Here is a 17,974-nt window from a genome sequence, read left to right as displayed (position 1 = left end):
GAGGGCATTGCAGCAGCACTGCGGATCATCTAGAAACAGCAATAGCTGGAGTTACCTGACCAGCCTCCATGCCAACCCAGCTTTGCACTGTTATGCTACAGTCTCATTGCACAATTAAATAAAACAGCCATTGATATTTCCATGTGTCTCCCAGACCAGCAGCTAAATATCCTTCTCCTTCGCTGCCCTTTACGCTGCTGAGCATCAGGCCTTTCTCCAGTGGGAGAAATGATCCCCAGCCAGGTGCCTGCCTGTGCTGTCTGGCCACTGAGCTGTGCAGACAGGGCTTCAGGTTGCACTTTGTTGAGAGGGTATGGGAGGGACCATGCACCACTTTTTTGGGTACCATGAATAAAAGCTTTTGCAATGATGCTCCAGTGTATGCACAGCCTGGGAGGAAGTGTTCTTCTTGAAGGAATTAGCTTGCAGACATCTGGAAGAGCTGGAAGCGGGCAGATGAGGCAGGAAGGATCTTCAGAGGTCTGGAGGATGCTGGTGAGTGCTCCAGCTGCCAGGACTTTGCTAGTGTAAGCTAATGGGAGAAGGGTGGGCTTGGATGTGTTTCCCTGCCAGACGGTGTGTTTCCACTAGACAAACTGGTGGTCTTTTTTCCTTTCCTGTGTCTTCAGGCCACCGTTTTGAAGATAACCCTGGTGTGAGGAGGCATCTGATGAAAAAACCATCTCGTAGTCAGATCACCAGGACAAGCAAAAAATTAGCATCAACTCCATCTGTCAAGAAAAAGAAGAAGAAGAAGAAGCTGGATAGAAAGCCCCATGAGGTACCCATGTGCTATCCTCCCACACTTCTTCAGAAGCCATAAATCAGGACTAGAAACAGGCACTTTATAAAGTGGTAAATGTGGTTTCAATATAATTAATTCTTTACATGACCTTGGGGGTGACATTTCAAGCCCTATCCATTATCATGAGGGCTGAAAATGCACTTCAGTAAAAGCAGAGATTTCCCTGAAATCACAAAGCTTTAACCTTAAGAAAGATGTTAAAAAGTCACAGAAATAGTAGTGCTGTCATGGAAGTTGGCAGCACAGTAACATCACCATCTCTGGTAAGTGTGGGAAGTTTTGGGGCAAAACAAGAAGCAGACAGAGGACAAAATTGTCGCAGTTTGGTAGAGCGGTGCAGCACTGCATCATTCTCTCTCCTCTGCCCACACCGTCTGACTCGAAGCTTTCTCGTGCTCCATGTGCTGGGGGAAGCTCCTGCCATGCTGCCGGTGATATTTGTACTGGCTCTTTCAGTTCACCAAACTTCTGGTTGACTAAGGCGGATTTGCTCTAGCAGTGCCTTAGACCAAGTGGTACCTTGAGAACAAATCAGAGGCTTTCCATGTATTGTTGATAGAGCTGTGCGCATCAGGAGAAGTCTCATGTCCTTGATGTAATTTGCACTAGGTGTTTGTGGAGCTGAATGAGCTGGTGGTGGATAAGAACCAGGACATGCACTGGAGAGAGACAGCTCGCTGGATCAAATTCGAGGAGGATGTGGAGGAGGACACAGCAAGGTGGGGGAAACCCCACGTGGCTTCACTGTCCTTCCGCAGCCTTTTGGAGCTCAGGAAGACGATTGCCCACGGTGAGTCAGGAACCATGGGCCAGGGTTTGTGTCTTGCTCTGGGACAGGTTTAGCTGGACAGCTTCTCTCGCTGTTTGGCCCCTCACTGGAGATGCTCCAACAGTATTTGTGTCCAGGCTCCATGTAGGGTCTGCAGGTACAGACTGTCCTGCACGCCATTTGCCAGGGTTTGCATTAGCCCAAGGATGCCTGTGTTTGTTCCTTACTCTGTTTTGCTGCTCTCAGGCACATGGCAGCTGCAACACCTGGCTGTGCCTGGGCCAGCAGGTCTTTGACCCATCTTTGGTGTGAAAGGGCAAGTTCAGTCAGGGTGGGAAACCAAAATGAGAGGGAGGTACCAGAGCTACTAGTGCATCTTGGAGCTTTTGCATTCTCTTGGGACAAGGGTTTACACAGAGGACATGGGACACCTGGACTCAAGGCATTTTTCAACTGAGAGAATCCGTACCCCAACCAAAGCCTTGCTCCTGGTGGGATGGCTGTGTCCCCAGAGGGGGCGTGCGGCAGGGGGCGCTGCACACTAGGAGCAGGGCTCTTCCCCTCCTGCTGGCAGGTGCTGTCCTCCTTGACCTGGAGCAGACCACGCTACCTGGCATCGCTCACCTCATGGTGGAGACCATGATCATCTCTGACCAGATCAGGGCAGAAGACCGAGCCAATGTGCTACGTGCCCTGCTGTTGAAGCACAGGTGGGTGGCACGTGGCTTAGGGCTGCCAGGGCTTGGGGATTGTCTGCAAGCCCCAGGCAGCAAGAGAAGTGGGTCCCCTCATGGCCACCACTCTCCCCCTCAGCCACCCCAACGATGAGAAAGAGGGCTTCTTCCCGAGGAACCACTCCAGCTCCAGCATGAACTCCATTGTGGGGAACCACCACCACAACCACGCCACCGACACCTGCGTGCCCCTCATGGGGGAAGAGCGCATTGAGATGGCTGACCCCAAGGCCAATGAGACTGAGTGCAAGGAGGTGAGGGTGACTGCTTCTTATTCCACACCCTGGGGACAACTGTTGGCCAGCAGCAGCACTTGGCACCCATCTCTGGGCCCCTTCATGGAGGGCTTTGTACTTGCAAGGGCTGAGCTCCCCTGGATCACCTGGAGCGCTTGAAATCAGGTCACTGCATTATGATTTCAGGACCTAATTTCAGGCTCACACTGTATGCAAGTGTCTGCCTGAGTGTGCCCTGGCAGGAGCAGCCATGGTGCTTGCAGGGTTGCCCTTTGCTCTGCGGGTGCCTCGCGTGTGACACAGGGTGTCGGGCGTGCAGCCGAGGCAAGCCTGGCTGCGGATATGCTGGTGGGGTGCAAGGCTGTGTGGGGAGACCAAGGCATGGGGACTCTGTCCTTACTTGTTTGTGTTCTTCCCCAGCAGAAAAACCTCCATCTCCATAACTCTGAGGGCCACCGTAAATACCTGAAGCTGATGGAGAAGATCCCTGAAGATGCGGAGGCCACAGTCGTCCTCGTGGGTAAGAGGTGACATATGGAGACTCCCAGGGCCAAAAGAGACCGGTTCAGATGCTGGTCTGACCCAGCTGTCTGCGCCCTCCCTGCTGAGGGGTATTTGGACATCTTGTACACGTTCCCAGAGTTCAGCTGGGTAGAGAGCCTTGTGCTCTCTCTCCTTTGGTGACGGCACACATTTTGTTTGTCTGCAGTAAACATAAGGGGTGCTTGGGTAGTTATTTTCTTAAATTAAGAAGTACTGTATGTGAAGATGTTGACAGACACTGCTGCTGGGAGCTGGGGCCCAACTTAGAGAAGAAAGTCCCACCAGGCTCACCATAACGTCCCATTTTGCAGCTCAGAGGTGGGTAGGTGGTGCTGGAGGGACTGATGGCCAGGCACTGGCTGCTGTCAGGCCTTGTGCTGTTCTCTGACCATGCCTGTCCTCTGTCTGGCCTCTTCACACCTCGCCAGCAGCTGGGCCCTGCCCTGGCTGTGTGTGCCGGGGAGCTCTGAGTTTATGGAAGCAGGGCTTGGCTAGTGGCAAGGTCTTGGGTATCAGCTGCAGCGCTGCCGGAAGATATTTCTCTGTACAAGAGGTCTGTGGGCAGGCAGACTCGAGCATCAGTGGGCTTGGTGCCTTCTGACCACAAGAGTTGTCCTCAGCACTTTGCTGGCATTAACATGTCAGCAAATGTAGCTACAGCACAAGCAAATTAAATGTCATTGCCTATCCAGTAGATTAAAAGCTCAGGCAAAGAGGCTTGATGGCTCAACTAAGCTGATGCTTAACCATGAGGATGCCAAATCAGCCTCACAAACACACTTTGAATACTCAGATGACTAAAAACTGCCATTTCTGAGGTAACGCTGTGTCTTGTGATTCACTTGGCCACTTGGATAGCCCTGATTTGCTGGTATAACACAGAACACAGCTCCTCGCTGGACACAGATGGCAGAAAGATCAGTAATAATGCTAGAGAAATACAAGTATTCGATAACCATTTGTGTTTGGTTATGGGAAGGAAGTGGCTGGTGTGCTGGAGGGTGCGGGAGTACTTCCTGATCTGTTAGGAATCGAGGAGGCTGCCAAGCATTGATGAGATGCAGACATTGTAAAACAAACTGTGCAGTTTGCACCTATGAGTCTTTAAAGAACTGGCTCATTTTAATCAGAAAAAAAATAAGTCTAGGAATACAGGGAACATACAAGAATAGCAGAAGAAAGCTCCTGGCCTCAGTGCTCATGAAGGAAAGAACAGTGATCCAGTATCTATGGGTTGTTTAACCTGACATCCTTCCCAGCCAAAATAATGGCAGAGATAATATGGGATTCAATTAATAAAGAGCTAAAGGATAAGAATGTAATTATTGCCAAGTAGTGAGGTTTATGGGAAATAGGTCATGTCAAGCAAACCCGATTTCATTATTTGATGAGATTAGAAGTTTTTTGATAAAAGTAACATGTATGAGACTTCCTTCCATAAGGCAGCGGCTTAGTGGAAAAACAACCTTCTGATTTAAAATTAGTCCCTTATATTGTAAGTAGAGCCCATCTTAAGAGATGAAGAATGACCTAACTGGGAGAGCTAAAGAAAGTGGCACTGCTTGGGCACGATCAGTGAGCAGGGGACTTGGAGCAGTCCTCAGCATGGTGCTCAATGCTGTGTCAGTGGTCTGGAGGCAAGTACAGGACAGAAGGGCTCGTGGGAACCCCCCAAATCTGTTTGCACTGTTAAAGGCAGCCCAGTACAGCTCACCTCAATGATTAACTCTGCTCCAAATGTTGCCTGTTGGTAGGTTGTGTGCAGTTCCTGGAGCAGCCAACTATGGCCTTTGTCCGACTAAATGAGGCTGTCTTCCTGGAATCTGTCCTGGAGGTCCCGATTCCTGTCAGATTCATCTTTGTGCTGCTCGGACCGAGCCAGGCCAACATGGACTACCATGAAATTGGCCGCTCAATCTCCACCCTCATGTCTGACAAGGTGAGGAGCTGATGGGCGGTGATGCTGGCACAGGTGAGGGCGCTTCGGTAGCTCCTCAGAAGTCAGTCCTGGGATGAGAGGGCTGAGATATGCTGTGCTAAGGCCCAGGTGGGGCAGGCAGGCGTGAGCACCCGGGATTTTTAAGAGCAGCCTAGCTCAACCAAGATAGGGTGCTCCAGTACAGAGGGAAGAGTGGGACAGACACTTGGCTGGGACAGAGAGTGCTGGGCTGGGTGAAGAGGAGGGCTGTACATAAAAGCGGGAGCAAACCACTGCCCAAGGTTAGAGGTGTTGTGTTCAGTTCATGTTTCACAAACAGACAAGAGGGCAGGCTGAGTGATGCCTGTGACTGTGACGCCTGGCCCAGGCCACACTGACGAGAAGACCCAGCAATGCCTGGGGACCATCCCTCAGGAGTTTGGATGAAGCTTTCTAGCTGAGTCGCGTGGCTGGGGCATCCATGCAGAGAAGCACATCCATGCAGGATGAGACATGAGGAGGCAGAAAGGTTTTTCTGCCAAGCTTGTGCACTGCTAGAAGTCCTCCATCTGGCTAGATGGCAGGAAAGTGAAATTCATTATCCTGGTAAGGAATTAAAGGCAAAGAAAAGCCAGTCTGAGCATCTGCTGCATACATCCGGGACAGGAGAATCAGAGGTTCACAGGGTCCTCCTGGCTAGTGCCATGTAATTATAACAAAGTAACAAACCTACCTGTCCTGCCACCAGTGCACAAGTCTCCCTCAGCTGTGGAGTGGAAGGTCCACTCAGAGCAGGTGGGTTGTGTGCAGCAAGGGTTCCCAGCTGAAAGATCCCTCCCCTGGAGTTGCACGGGGCTCAGCTGACACTGTGTTTTGAGCCACCAGAGGTGAAGTGCCATATTCCAGCTTCAGCGCTGCCTTTGTGGGCTGATCTTGCTCATCAGAGCCTCTGCTCCTCTGTTGCTGGAAGAAGGGAGGCAGCTGCCGCAGCGGGGCTGGCCATAGCAAGGTTACGCGGTGGCTGGCGCCGTGGGGAGAGTACGGTATCTTTTACAGCTTGAAGCTGCGGCGCCAGGGAGTCTGCGTGCTGCAGGAACCTTAGCTCTCCCCTACCTGCTTTACAAGCTCTCCACTTGCTCATCTTCCCCAGCCCTTTCTCTGCAGGGGCGATTCAGAAGCAATGCAGCACTTCTGCCCGTTTGCTAGCACCTTCCCTCCTATCTGCAGTAGTGCTGTCCCCTCATGGTCTCCTTGGAGTTCTTCCTTGTCATCTTCACCTTGCTGTCAGGAGTATCCCCCCTTTTCTGCCTGGTTTACCTTGCCTGACTTCCCTTATGCTGTAGATTCTTGTTTTCTTGCCCTGTCCCATGTTTTACATTTTTATGTCCAAGTCTCTCAAGAGTCTTATGCTCCCTGCTCATGTCTCACACCCTGGTTATTGTGCTTTATCTGTGGTGCTTTAGGGCTCCACCAGCTTCTCTGTACTAAGACCAGACCAGGAGGACATCAGTCTGTTGAGGAGTCCTAATTTTGAGCTGCAGGGACAGGGAGAGTCTTTCATCTCTGTGGTGCCTGGCTTCTAGTACATCTCTTCAGCTGAGCTCTGAACAAGAGCACCGCAAGACCAAGAGATGGCATGCAGAATTTGTAAGGACAAGGACACAGCCACAGTCATCTGGTGTGAACAGTGGCACAGGCTGGCCAAGTGTAGCAACTCACATGGGCAAAGAGGCACCAGGCTAGTTGGGAAGCACAGATCTGATATAGTTTGGTGGAGATGTCCCACGAGAGGCACGTCGTAGTCTGATGGAGTGTGCAGCTGGCAGAGATGCTGCAGGAGCATGGTCTTGGCCAAGAGCAGTGTGGTGTGGGTGAGAAAAACAGGAGCAAGGAGGTCACTGGAAAAGATGGAAAGGGTAGGGAGGACAGACGTGGGATTAGGTGGGACATTGGATTGCTGGACAGGAGGGATTCAGAAGTGTGGGTCACAGAGTGGCAGTAGTGAGACAAGCAGTGGATTGAGAGAGTGGGATGTTACTGTATGGTCACAGCAAGCGTTGTGTTTCTGGGCTGTAGATAGCTGGGTGCAGTCTGGGTCTGAGCCTGCTTCTCTTTTTCCCCTTTCCTCTTAGCACTTCCATGAGGCTGCGTACATGGCAGATGACCGTCAAGACCTCCTCAACGCAATCAATGAGTTCTTGGACTGCAGCATTGTCATCCCCCCATCAGAGGTGGAGGGGAAAGACTTGCTCAAGTCCATTGCCACCTTCCAGAAGTTGCTGCTGAGGAAGAGGAAGGAGAGGGAGCAGAAGTCCATGAAGGAGGGGGCTGTCCAGGAAGCCAAAGGTCTCTCCACTCACATTTGGGCAAAAGAGTTTGTGCCTAATGCCCTGCGTGCCCCAGTGGGCCCTCCCCTCGCAGAGCCTGGCAGAGGGGTGAGCGGGGCCTGGCTCCTGCAGTGGGAAGGGGGCAAGGGGAGGCAGGACGGGGCTGTGGGCAGCTCGGGCAGCTGCAGGCAGGGGGATGTGCAGTCGCGGGGGGCCCACCAGGTTAGTGCTGCTAGAGGAAGGTCTCCACAGTGTATAGGGGAGAGGGACAGCCCAAGGGTGGACTTGCATTCCCTTGCTCAAGCCCTGCCCTCCATGCACCTCCAGAGCTGTGTGAAGTGAAAGCTGAGGAAGAAGAGGAGGAAGCTGAGGACGATCCTTTGAAGAGGACCGGGATATTTTTTGGAGGTCTGGTTCGGGACATAAAGCGCAGGTACCCCAAATACCTCAGTGACATCAGAGACGCCTTGCACAGCCAGTGTCTCGCGGCCGTTCTCTTCATCTACTTTGCTGCTCTCTCTCCTGCCATCACCTTCGGGGGACTCCTAGGTAATGGGCCTGCTTTCTGGTCTGCTCTTTGCACGCTGGGACACTGGCTGTGTCGGTGGTGCTGTGCTGGGGTGGGCTCCGGTGCTGCTCGCTCAGGGACAGTGGCAGCGCTGTGGCTGCTGCTTTGTCCCCTCCCTGCCGCTTGGCCTCTCCAGCCTCGGCTCCCCGGGCTCCCTCTGTGCTCCCTGCCCAGCACAGGAGACCTCTGATGGGATGGGCACCTGCCTCCTCCGTCCAGAGCTGTGTCTGCAGCCTGCCTGCCTGTGGTGACGATGCCTGTGTCTGGACTATAACACTCACACATTGTTCTCTTTCCCAGGAGAGAAAACTGAGGGTCTCATGGGAGTCTCCGAGCTGATAATCTCCACCTCAGTTTTAGGGATCCTCTTCTCCCTGCTTGGAGCCCAGCCACTCCTGGTCATTGGCTTCTCAGGGCCTCTGCTGGTGTTTGAAGAAGCTTTTTACAAGGTACATGTGAGGCAGTGTCCATGGTTGGCACCTGCTCGCTCTGCCCTTGTGCTGGAGAAGGCAGCTAGCATTTCTCAGCTCTCCAAAGAGTCTTTGGTTGTGTGGAGTCCTTGAGTCCTGCCCGGCTATCCTCAGCTTGGCCAGGGCTGGCCCTGGCTCTGCTGACCCTTTGCAGGTCTCACCACAGGAACTTCTGCCTCCTGTAGCTGTATCCCCTTGAGGCGTGGTGGTGGTAACAGCACTGCTCTACCTGCTGACTGTGAGGGAGCATTGTCCGCCAGCCCTGTGCTGCAGCCCATCTAGGCACAATGAGTACTTGTGGCTGCATCCTATTAATAAAATGCTGGGCCATAATACTTTCTTGTTCTTGGTGCTTCCTTTGAAGACCATTTCACAATTTTACCCGTGTCCAGGTTTCCTCAAATAGAAACCCAACAACATACAGTGTGCCATGCATTTGGGATGTCCCATCTACGTTACTCTCAGGATGAACCCAGGGTGTGTGCAGACATACCCTGGCCAGCCAGGATGGACATGTTTCTTTCTCATGTAGCATGATGTCTTCACTGTTAAGAGCATCCCTGTCTCACCATACCTTCAAGAAGTGGTTCTAATCCTTCTCTTTTCTTCTGACTCCTAGCGTGTCTAGGCTTTTAAAGCATCTAGGGTGTCTGAGCTTTTAGAGCATAGTTTTTCATACAACTAGATTTTCACCTTGATGTGTCAAGAGTTTGGACCTGGTGATGCCATTGCACAGTGGAGGTTTCTCTGCTCTCCCATGAGTGCACTTCTCACTGACTGCTTTGGCTTTGCCCAGGCATGGTGCACAAAGCTGTACCTCTGCCCTGTGTGAGGGCACCATCTGTGCTGGTACAGCTAGGAAGGCTGCAAAGGGAGTGGGAGTGACGTACATCCGGGATTTGTGGCTGGAAGTAGTTGGTGTTGCTGTGATGGGGCAGGCTTGGGATGTGTGTGTGGATGAGCAGAAGCAGTGGAGATGGTCTGTTCTGTGGTGAGAGCCTCAGGGCTTTTCTGCACACACATACAACTGTGTGTGTATGCAGGGTGCTGTCTGGGATTGTGCCCCAGGTAATGTAGCCTTTGTGTGGTGGGACATAGGAGGCTGCTCCAGCTCTCCTTTGAGGGGAACAGACTTGTGCTCCATGGAGGACTGGAGATCTGTGTTTGAGCCATGGCACCTCCATACGAGTGAGATGGGGAGCGTCATGCATGGGGTGGTTTCAGCAGAGAGCGGAGGAGGTAGCAGGAGCAGTAAAGACGTGCTTGGTATGACCTGGCTGGTGTTAGTGCAAAGTCCGCAACTTTACCTGTGACTCCAGCCTTGAATTCACTGTTCCTGTGCTGGATGCTCGAGCAGATGTGGATGCTTTTTTTTTTCTGGGACAGTCTGTGATCTTAGTGGGGAGGAGATGCAGGAGGCAGCCTGAGGAGCCATGATTAATGTCTTCCGCTTTCCATTTCAGTTCTGCCAGACACAAGGCATTGAGTATCTGACAGGCAGAGTGTGGATTGGTTTGTGGCTCATCGTCTTCATCTTCATTATCGTGGCAGCCGAGGGAAGCTTCTTGGTGCGCTACATCTCACCCTTCACCCAGGAGATCTTTGCTTTCCTCATCTCCCTCATCTTTATCTACGAGACCTTCTACAAACTGTACAAGGTGAACCTTCCCCAGGGATATGGACTGCCACATCTCTTGGTCCCCAGGAGCCTGTAGCTTTAGTGTAGAGGTGGCAGAGGAACAGGGCCAGCACAGCCACAGCTTTCCTAGGCATTCTGCAGAGAAGTTCTTTGCTGGCCACTCATGCCCCAGCCCAGCTGGCCCCTGTGCCACCTCAAAGGCTGGCAGGACGAGCCCTAATGTCTGTCTCCCCTTCTCTTCCTGCAGGAAGCATTAAAGAGGGGCCACTTTTCTCCCCCAGCCCTCTCCAGCTGGGTGGGTTACGAGGCGAGGTGATGGATGCCGGGATTGTCCATGCCCACTATCTACCACCCTCACCTCTCTACAGATCAGGACACCTCCGTACCTCCTGCCCCCAGTAGTGACGGTTCCCCCTGCCCCTCCTTGCAGTGACAGTACCCACTGCTTCTCTCACCTGCCCAGGTGTTTGCAGAACATCCTCTGCTGAAGTTCTACCCACCGAACGTGCAGAGCGGCCTGAATACCAGCATGCTCTCTGCAGATGCGATGTCACTGGGGATCAGAATGCAGCCCAACACTGCTCTCCTTTCCCTCATCCTCATGCTGGGCACCTTCTTCATCGCCTTCTTTATGCGCAAATTCAAGAACAGCCGTTTCTTAGGAGGAAAGGTGAGTAGTTTGTGGTACCCAGATATTAAGGACAAGGGACATGCCCAACTTCTTGCTACAGCCCTTTGTTCTTCAGAGCATTTGGACGATCCTCCAAAGAAACACCAGCATTCCCTTAAATACCATGCAGAAGGGATGGTAGCCTGACCTAGGCTGCAGACCAGAGCTGGCTGTTCATGATATCTGCACTGTCCTGCTCTAGGGAGCTTTGCCAGAAAGGCCCCTGGGCCTTGGGAAACCTCCTTTGGCTGGATACAAATCTGTTATACTAGAAGACAGGAGGAAGAGCCTACAACTTGTTCCCTTTGGACATCTCTGTACATGCAGGGCATCTGTGTAATACCTGGAGCACCATCCAGATAGGCCAGTTGGAACAATTAGCCAGTCACTTAGGACTGGCTGGAGGACTGTGTGTTATGTGGGCAGTGGGATGTGCAGCCCCATGGACCAAGGCTGGGTTCCCTTGTCCTGCTCCTCAGCAGTGCTCGGGTTTGCAGCAGGGCCTGGCCCCATCTGGGGCTTCGCTTTGCTGCCAGGCGGGTTCAGGGAGCCACCCTGTTCCCTCTGCCAGCGAGGGTGTCTGTTCTGCAGGCTCGGCGGATCATTGGAGACTTCGGGATCCCCATCTCCATTCTGGTCATGGTGCTGGTGGATTACACCATCACTGACACGTACACGCAGGTATGTGCCAGCACGGCCCTCGGAGCCCCTCCTGCAGCCCAGCAGCAATCCCTGCAGCACTGTGGCTCTTGTGCAATGGGGCATTTGCCTTTCCTGCCTCTTTAGTCATAACAAGACAAAGCAAACAGAGGTGTTCTCCTCATCCTCACTCCCACGCTGAAGGGAAGCTCCAAGGGTCTCACTGAGACTGAGACCAGAGCTACAGGGACTGGTATACCCCTGGTATCCCCCTGATACTCCAGCTGTTAGCAGGGAAGGCTTTAGAGGACCAGAGGGATTCAGTGCAGTTAATTCCTTGTTTGTAACTCTTAAAACTTGCAGTCAGTCAGCAAGACATAAATTGGTTATGCACACTGAAGAGGGTGGCATATGGAGTGGTTTCAATGGGATACTTGTCATGGGTTTAGTACTTCACATATTTATACTCTCCTTGACTATAGGCTACTAAATATTTTCACCACTTCATCTCAAACACAATGATCTCTTTCCTAGTTTATGCACAAATTTAAATATTATGAAACAAACCCATCTCACGCGTTTCCTTTCCCCCCACTTTTTAGTAGATGTGTAGCTATATCTTTTGTTTTGGTATTTATTTCAACTAACACCAGGGAGAGGGTGAGAGGTAATTCCTGTTCAGCATGCAAGCTTTTATCAACACAGCCTGAGGCTTAATGGAATCCAAATGCATTTTTATTCATTTAAATTTCAATGAAAAATCTGGTTCTATCACACATTAGTAAAATCATGCACTTTGTTACATCTCTTTCATACCCTTCTACACTTCCACAATTAATATCAAAAACATTATCATTTCAGTATTAACTCAGCATATGTGCAAAGCTTTCTGAGAAAATGGTGCTTAGTTACACAACTTAGCCCAAGTACAAGCATTCCAGGAATATTATTCATACTTATGCTGATTAACATAAATGCAAATCATAAACTCTCCCTGCAGTGCTCACGCAGGCAGATAGCAAGAACTGCTGGAGCGCAGCGCAGAGCCAAGAGTTCAAATGCTGGCGAACGCAGGGTCAGGTCGGTGTACAGCGAGGAGTCTGTGTGGTCTCTGACTGTAGCACAAACATGATATTCCCTCTGAACATGGTCAGAGTGAGGTCATTTCAAGAGAATGTGGCCAGTTCTGGGGTCCACGCTGCAAAAACAGTATCGGAAAATTGTCTCAGAAAAGGCTTGGCAAGTCTAGAAAGCCAACTCAGAGAATGGTAGGCAGTTCAGGACGCTTGGTTTGTCCAAGCAGAGGTCAAGGCACATTTTAACCATGGTCTGCAAGCACTGTTGTGGGGGTGAGGTTCCTGAGAGAAGATCTTTCCTTAGTCTCTTGGACAAAAACCAAGGGAATTCCAGTGGCTGAAAGGAAATCAGACAGACCCATGCAAGGGGACATGGGATTTTTTGCACTGAAGGGGATTATCCCTGAGAAAGTCCCACAAGGGTCAGGGTGGCTGTCCCATCATCTGAGGCGTTCAGACCAGGGAGACCACGAGGATCACATCTGGTCCTGTGTGAGGCCATGGGCGTGTGTGTATTGATAAGTAACTGCTGGGTTTTGCGGCTACACCACCAGAAGCTGAATGTCCCCTCTGGGTTGTCGGTCACATCTCCTCACAAGCGTGGCTGGTTCATTCACCCCATGGGCAGCAGTGGGACCTTTCCAATGTGGATGATGTTTGCTTCTGCCATCCCTGCACTCCTGGTCTTCATTCTTATCTTCATGGAGACACAGATCACTACGTGAGTACCTTTCCCACCAATGCCAACCATCACTAACCCTGGGCAGGCAAGGCTGGGATGGGTGCTGGTGCCATCAGCGTGGAGATGCGCTTGGCCCGGTGGACAGCAAGGGCAGGATCCTGGCCATTTAGGACTGTACCTTCTTGGGTTCTCCCATCCTCTCTTGGCTCCCCTCCTAGCATACAATGTGGTGGTGACCTGCCCCAGCCAAGCCCAGAAGGAAACTTCTAACCTGAGGCGGACAGCTGCCATCCCTCTCCCTGGCCATCTCCTCCTTGTCCCCATGTGTAGCCCCCTCCAGGGAGTGGACATTGTCCCCAGCCACAGTGCTGTCCCTGGACACTGGAGCGGGACTCGCACTCATCTGGGGTCTTTTTCCTCCCAGGCTGATTGTGAGCAAGAAGGAGAGGAAGCTGCTGAAAGGCTCCGGCTTCCACCTGGACCTGCTGCTCATTGGCACTATGGGGGGGCTTTGTGCACTCTTTGGGCTGCCCTGGCTGACTGCAGCGACAGTGCGCTCCGTCACCCACGTCAATGCCCTGACGGTCATGAGCAAGGCCATTGCACCAGGAGAGAAGCCCAAGATCGAGGAGGTGAAGGAGCAGCGTGTGACCGGAGTGCTTATCGCTGCCCTCGTCGGTGAGCCTCTGCTTGGGTGAAGGAGTCAGGGGGAATGTCAGGAATGACCACGCGAATCTCCTTCCTGGTGGCATCCCTGCCCCATGAACCAGCCTGCACTCTGCCAGCTTGCTGCAGGGCTGCCCCCACCTCTACTCACATCAGCTCTCCTCTCGCAGCTTTTGGTAGCCCATCCTGGTCAATCCTCCACTGCAACCCCTCCAGCTACTTAGACCCCTCTTGAGCTTCCCTCCCCTTGCACCCTGGGACAGACAGAGAGGAGGCAGGAGAGGGACAGAGGCCAGAATGCCTTGCGGAGGGGCTGGCATGGGACACTCCATGCCCTGAGCTCTGTCTGTGCAGGTTTGTCCATTGTGATGGGGAACATGCTGCGGCAGATCCCGCTGGCTGTGCTCTTCGGCATCTTCCTCTACATGGGGGTTACGTCGCTCACTGGCATCCAGCTCTACGAGCGGCTGCTCCTGATCTTCATGCCATCCAAGCACCACCCCGACCACATCTATGTTGTTAAGGTGAGTGAAAGCAGGTTGCAGGGAATCAGGTAATGAGGAGCAGAGGAAGAAGAGGCAGGTGAGGGGAGAATAATGATGGCCTTGCTAGAGTGATGCTTGGCTTGGTGACCATCCCTTGTCTGCAAGTTTGTGCCCAGAAGTCAGTGCAGGCCATGCACAGTGGCGATACACCACCAGGATAGCATGCTGACAGGCTGCGTACAGAAGTGTGTTGCCAGGATATTGCATGGATGGACTGTTTATAGGGTGATGCGTTGCTTGAGTGGGTGTAGGGACACTGCACTGCCAGGTGGGTAAGCTGCTAGGTGATACCAAACCTAGTGTGGTATCGAGTTCTGCCTCGCTGGAGAGTACAGGCAGGTAGAGTTGGCAGCAGTGTTGTGTTACTGTACTAGGCTATGCAGAAGGGTTGTGTTTTGCCAGTTGTTGGGTCTTCATTAATCTGTGTGGAAGGATAACGTGTTCTTAGACTGGATTTACCTCTCTAGGTGAAGACCTGGAGAATGAATCTCTTCACCTGCATTCAACTGGCCTGCATTGTGCTGCTCTGGGTGGTGAAATCTACGGTGGCATCCCTGGCCTTCCCCTTTGTCCTGATCATGACAGTGCCACTGCGACGCTTCGTACTGCCCCACTTCTTCCATGACAGGGAGCTTAAAGCGGTAAGCAGATACCTGTCCTCACAGTCTGGCTTGCACCACTGGAGTGAGGTTGAGGAGATGTGGCAGACTGAAAGGCTGGGAGACCCTCGGCTGGCAAAGCCTTGGCTTTCCCTGCTGTTGTCTGGGGCTCTTTGTTCGACAGCAGTAGGTGGGTGGTTGGCTTCCTCAGAGCTTGTACCCCTGGGAGTGCAGTGTGGGATGGTTGGGCAGCCTAGGGCAAGGTGGCAGAGGATCCTGCCATGCAGAGACCTGGAATAAGGGTTTCCTCTTCCATCTTCCTCCCTATTTGTGGCTCATTCATCAAGAGACACCCCATTTCCCCATTGAGACAGCAGCAAGGACAGCCCGGCATCACACCAGGGCCTGCGGCTGCTTGGCACAGGAGCACATAACTGCAGTACCAGGGTGCCGGCAGCTCCTTGGGTGCTGGCAGCTCCTCTGCTGCTGCCAACATCCTGAGCCGCTGTTGGAGAGCAGCCTGGAGCAGCACCCAGAAGTGGGTGCTGCCAGCAGCGGAGCAGGGAGGATGTGCTGTGCTGGACCCAAGCCCCAGTGATGGGGCACTGTCAAGCAAAGACGCTTACTGAAAAGGGCATCGGTCTGGGGAAGCATGGACGGGCATGAGAGGCAAAAAAAGGGGCCTGTTGGGAAGGGAATGAGCAAGAGCTTTGCTCTTCCTGGTGCAGCTCAGTTGTTTGGCTTGCTCTGTGCTGATTGCTCAGAGCAAGGCTCGACCTGGCTCTGGGGGTGGCTGTCGCCTTCAGACCCTGTTCTCTGCCTCTCTCCAGTTGGACTCAGAAGATGCGGAGCCAAACTTCGATGAGGATGGCCGGGATGAGTACAATGAGCTGCACATGCCTGTGTGAGCTGGGAGCTGCCCTCCCCCATCCTGGGACAGGCCGCTCATGCCTGCTCATCCTCCCAAGGACTAAATGGAGACTTGCTGTGAGTCACGCGATCTCTTGCCTGGACCAACGAATGGCTGTCCCATAGCCTCACAGGAGGCAGCCCTGGCTCCTGCTGCCCCATCGCTCGCTCAGCAGAGGCTGAGAGTCTCTCTCCTCTTGGACCTGGTGGGCTGAGAGATGCCTCTCACATCCTGAAGCTGCATGGGTCCTGGGTGCCCGTGGGTCAGGGGTCTGCCCCCTCCTGTGTCCAGTCTCCAGATGGGGAAGGGGAGCCATGCCAGCTGGTGCCACTGTGTCCCCCTCCACTACCATGAAGCTGGGGTGTCTCAGCAACACGTGCCACCAAGCAGTCACAGGGATGGGCTGGATGTTGCCTACAGACGGGCAGTGGGCTTCTCCCAGGCCAGTAGCTTCCTTGCTCAGCTGGCAGATGCCTTGTTCCTGCTCCCTCTGCCCACTTCCAGGGGTGCCCACACTGGGCCTGTGCCACAGCCCTGGCCCACGAGGCTGCTGCTGCCTGGCAAGGAGGGACCAATGCTCTGGTCCTGTCATCCAGACCATCATCTGTGCAATCACCCCCCCACAGGACCGATTTCTGCTCTTGCTTAGCATGGGGGAGGCTGTTTGCTTTCTCCCAGTTTTGCCCACCCTCTTCCCAAAGGAAAACCACACAGGTAGGGGAGGCTGCATGCAAGCAGGTGTCCTGAAGCCTCAGGTGCCTGCCCCCTTGCAGAGACTAAGAGGAGTCCTGTGACATTCTGCACCTCGACAAAGGTTGCAGAGGTAAAAACTCATCACAGGGCTGCATCCCAGTTCCTGATCCCACATTCTTGTTCCTGAGAACAAACCATATTTAAAAAGCTATACAAGAGATGTAGTGCTGGAGCATAACAGTCCTTTGGGTGGTCCCCTCCCTCTCCCTGTGATCCACTGGGTCTGGCTCCCTGCAGCCCTACAAGGAAGTCACTGAAACCCCCAGCCCCAGTTCTGCTGCCATACTGGGGTGACTTCATGTCCAGAGGTGCCCTCTGACTGGGAAGGAGCAGCATTCAGCATTCCCAGCACTCAGCCCCCATCACCTTTGGGCAGCTCTGAAAACCTTTCCTGGCAGGGCTGTCACCTGGGGTCTCCCCAGGCTGGCAGCTCCTGTTCAGAGCTGCCTTGGAAACCGCTGAGGGTGCTCTTGCTGCCCACAGCAGCTCTGGGAGTGGTGCCAGAGGAGACAGACACCCCAGCCTCTCCCTGATGGTCAGAGCCACAGTGGCTTTGAGGAGGAGGCTGAGATGCTCACTCCACCATTGGATTTGGGGCAAGCTGCTGCCCTGGTTCCCACTTATCAGCCTGACTCCTGCAAGAGACAGTGGGTGCTTTGTTACCAGGAGGGTCCAACACCTTCCCCAGGAGGCTGCAGAAATATCCCACCAGAGAGAGAAACCTCCCCCTGCCGCAGGTTCCTGCCCCACAGCCTGGCCCCCTTGCAGGGCCTGGGGTGGAGAGACGAGTGTCTCTGTGTGTCTGTGGCCGTGTGTGTCCTGTCCTCCCCGTGTAGTGTAGGAGGCCTGTTGTTGCTGTGCGTTGTGACTCCTCTGACCGTAGTGGAAACAGCTACGCCAATAAACTCTTCACAGGAACCATGTCTGGTTCTGCGCTTTTGTTTCTTAATTGGCAATAAATTGAACTGATTGAAATTCCCCGACACAACAAACTGTTCCTTGCCCACAACAGCAGCCAGTGAGGGAGCAAGCCCCAGCTGGAGTGGGGACTGACACCTTGTCACCCACCACCAGCCTGGAGGTAGGCTCTCCACCACCTTCCCCAAGCAGGCCAGCTACTGTGGGCCCAGCTGGAGCTCTCATGCTGGCTGCTGGAAGCAGGAGGCTGAGCCGCATATTTAACCAGAAGCATGTGCTCATGCCTGCATGCATCCATACACACACGTGTTGGTGCCTGCGTACTCAGCAGCGCTTGGTGCCTATCTCCTTACCCAGCCTGTAGCCACGTGGCCAACAGCAGGGCCATGGGCTGAGCATGGAGGAAACACCTCCTTAAACATGCATTCTCTCCACGCTTTCTTCCCCGGCAGGAGGTGAGCCAGGTCCCCATGAGCTGCTGGCTGCCCACAGCCCACACAGTGATGG

At 53.3% G+C, this 17,974-nt stretch overlaps 1 protein-coding gene across 1 annotated transcript in view; it reads left to right on the top strand.

Annotated features, from left to right (window-relative positions):
- The window catches only part of SLC4A3 (solute carrier family 4 member 3), a 29,503-nt gene extending 12,063 nt beyond the window's left edge, over positions 1-17,440 (top strand). The window contains exons 6-22 of the mRNA XM_065637360.1: positions 630-781; positions 1,415-1,595; positions 2,149-2,284; positions 2,388-2,562; positions 2,968-3,064; positions 4,842-5,026; positions 7,138-7,351; positions 7,660-7,881; positions 8,201-8,349; positions 9,834-10,028; positions 10,473-10,679; positions 11,271-11,360; positions 12,949-13,115; positions 13,501-13,754; positions 14,097-14,266; positions 14,755-14,928; positions 15,717-17,440. Of these exons, the coding sequence (XP_065493432.1) occupies positions 630-781; positions 1,415-1,595; positions 2,149-2,284; positions 2,388-2,562; positions 2,968-3,064; positions 4,842-5,026; positions 7,138-7,351; positions 7,660-7,881; positions 8,201-8,349; positions 9,834-10,028; positions 10,473-10,679; positions 11,271-11,360; positions 12,949-13,115; positions 13,501-13,754; positions 14,097-14,266; positions 14,755-14,928; positions 15,717-15,794 (2,846 nt within the window). The 3' untranslated portion in view covers positions 15,795-17,440. The remainder of the gene's footprint in view (positions 1-629; positions 782-1,414; positions 1,596-2,148; positions 2,285-2,387; positions 2,563-2,967; positions 3,065-4,841; positions 5,027-7,137; positions 7,352-7,659; positions 7,882-8,200; positions 8,350-9,833; positions 10,029-10,472; positions 10,680-11,270; positions 11,361-12,948; positions 13,116-13,500; positions 13,755-14,096; positions 14,267-14,754; positions 14,929-15,716) is intronic.
- The last annotated feature ends 534 nt before the right edge of the window (positions 17,441-17,974 follow it).

The sequence above is a fragment of the Caloenas nicobarica genome, chromosome 6 (genome assembly GCF_036013445.1).
Source record: "Caloenas nicobarica isolate bCalNic1 chromosome 6, bCalNic1.hap1, whole genome shotgun sequence".
Classification (NCBI taxonomy): Eukaryota; Metazoa; Chordata; class Aves; order Columbiformes; family Columbidae; genus Caloenas; species Caloenas nicobarica.
This window is presented reverse-complemented; position numbering and strand designations above follow the sequence as displayed.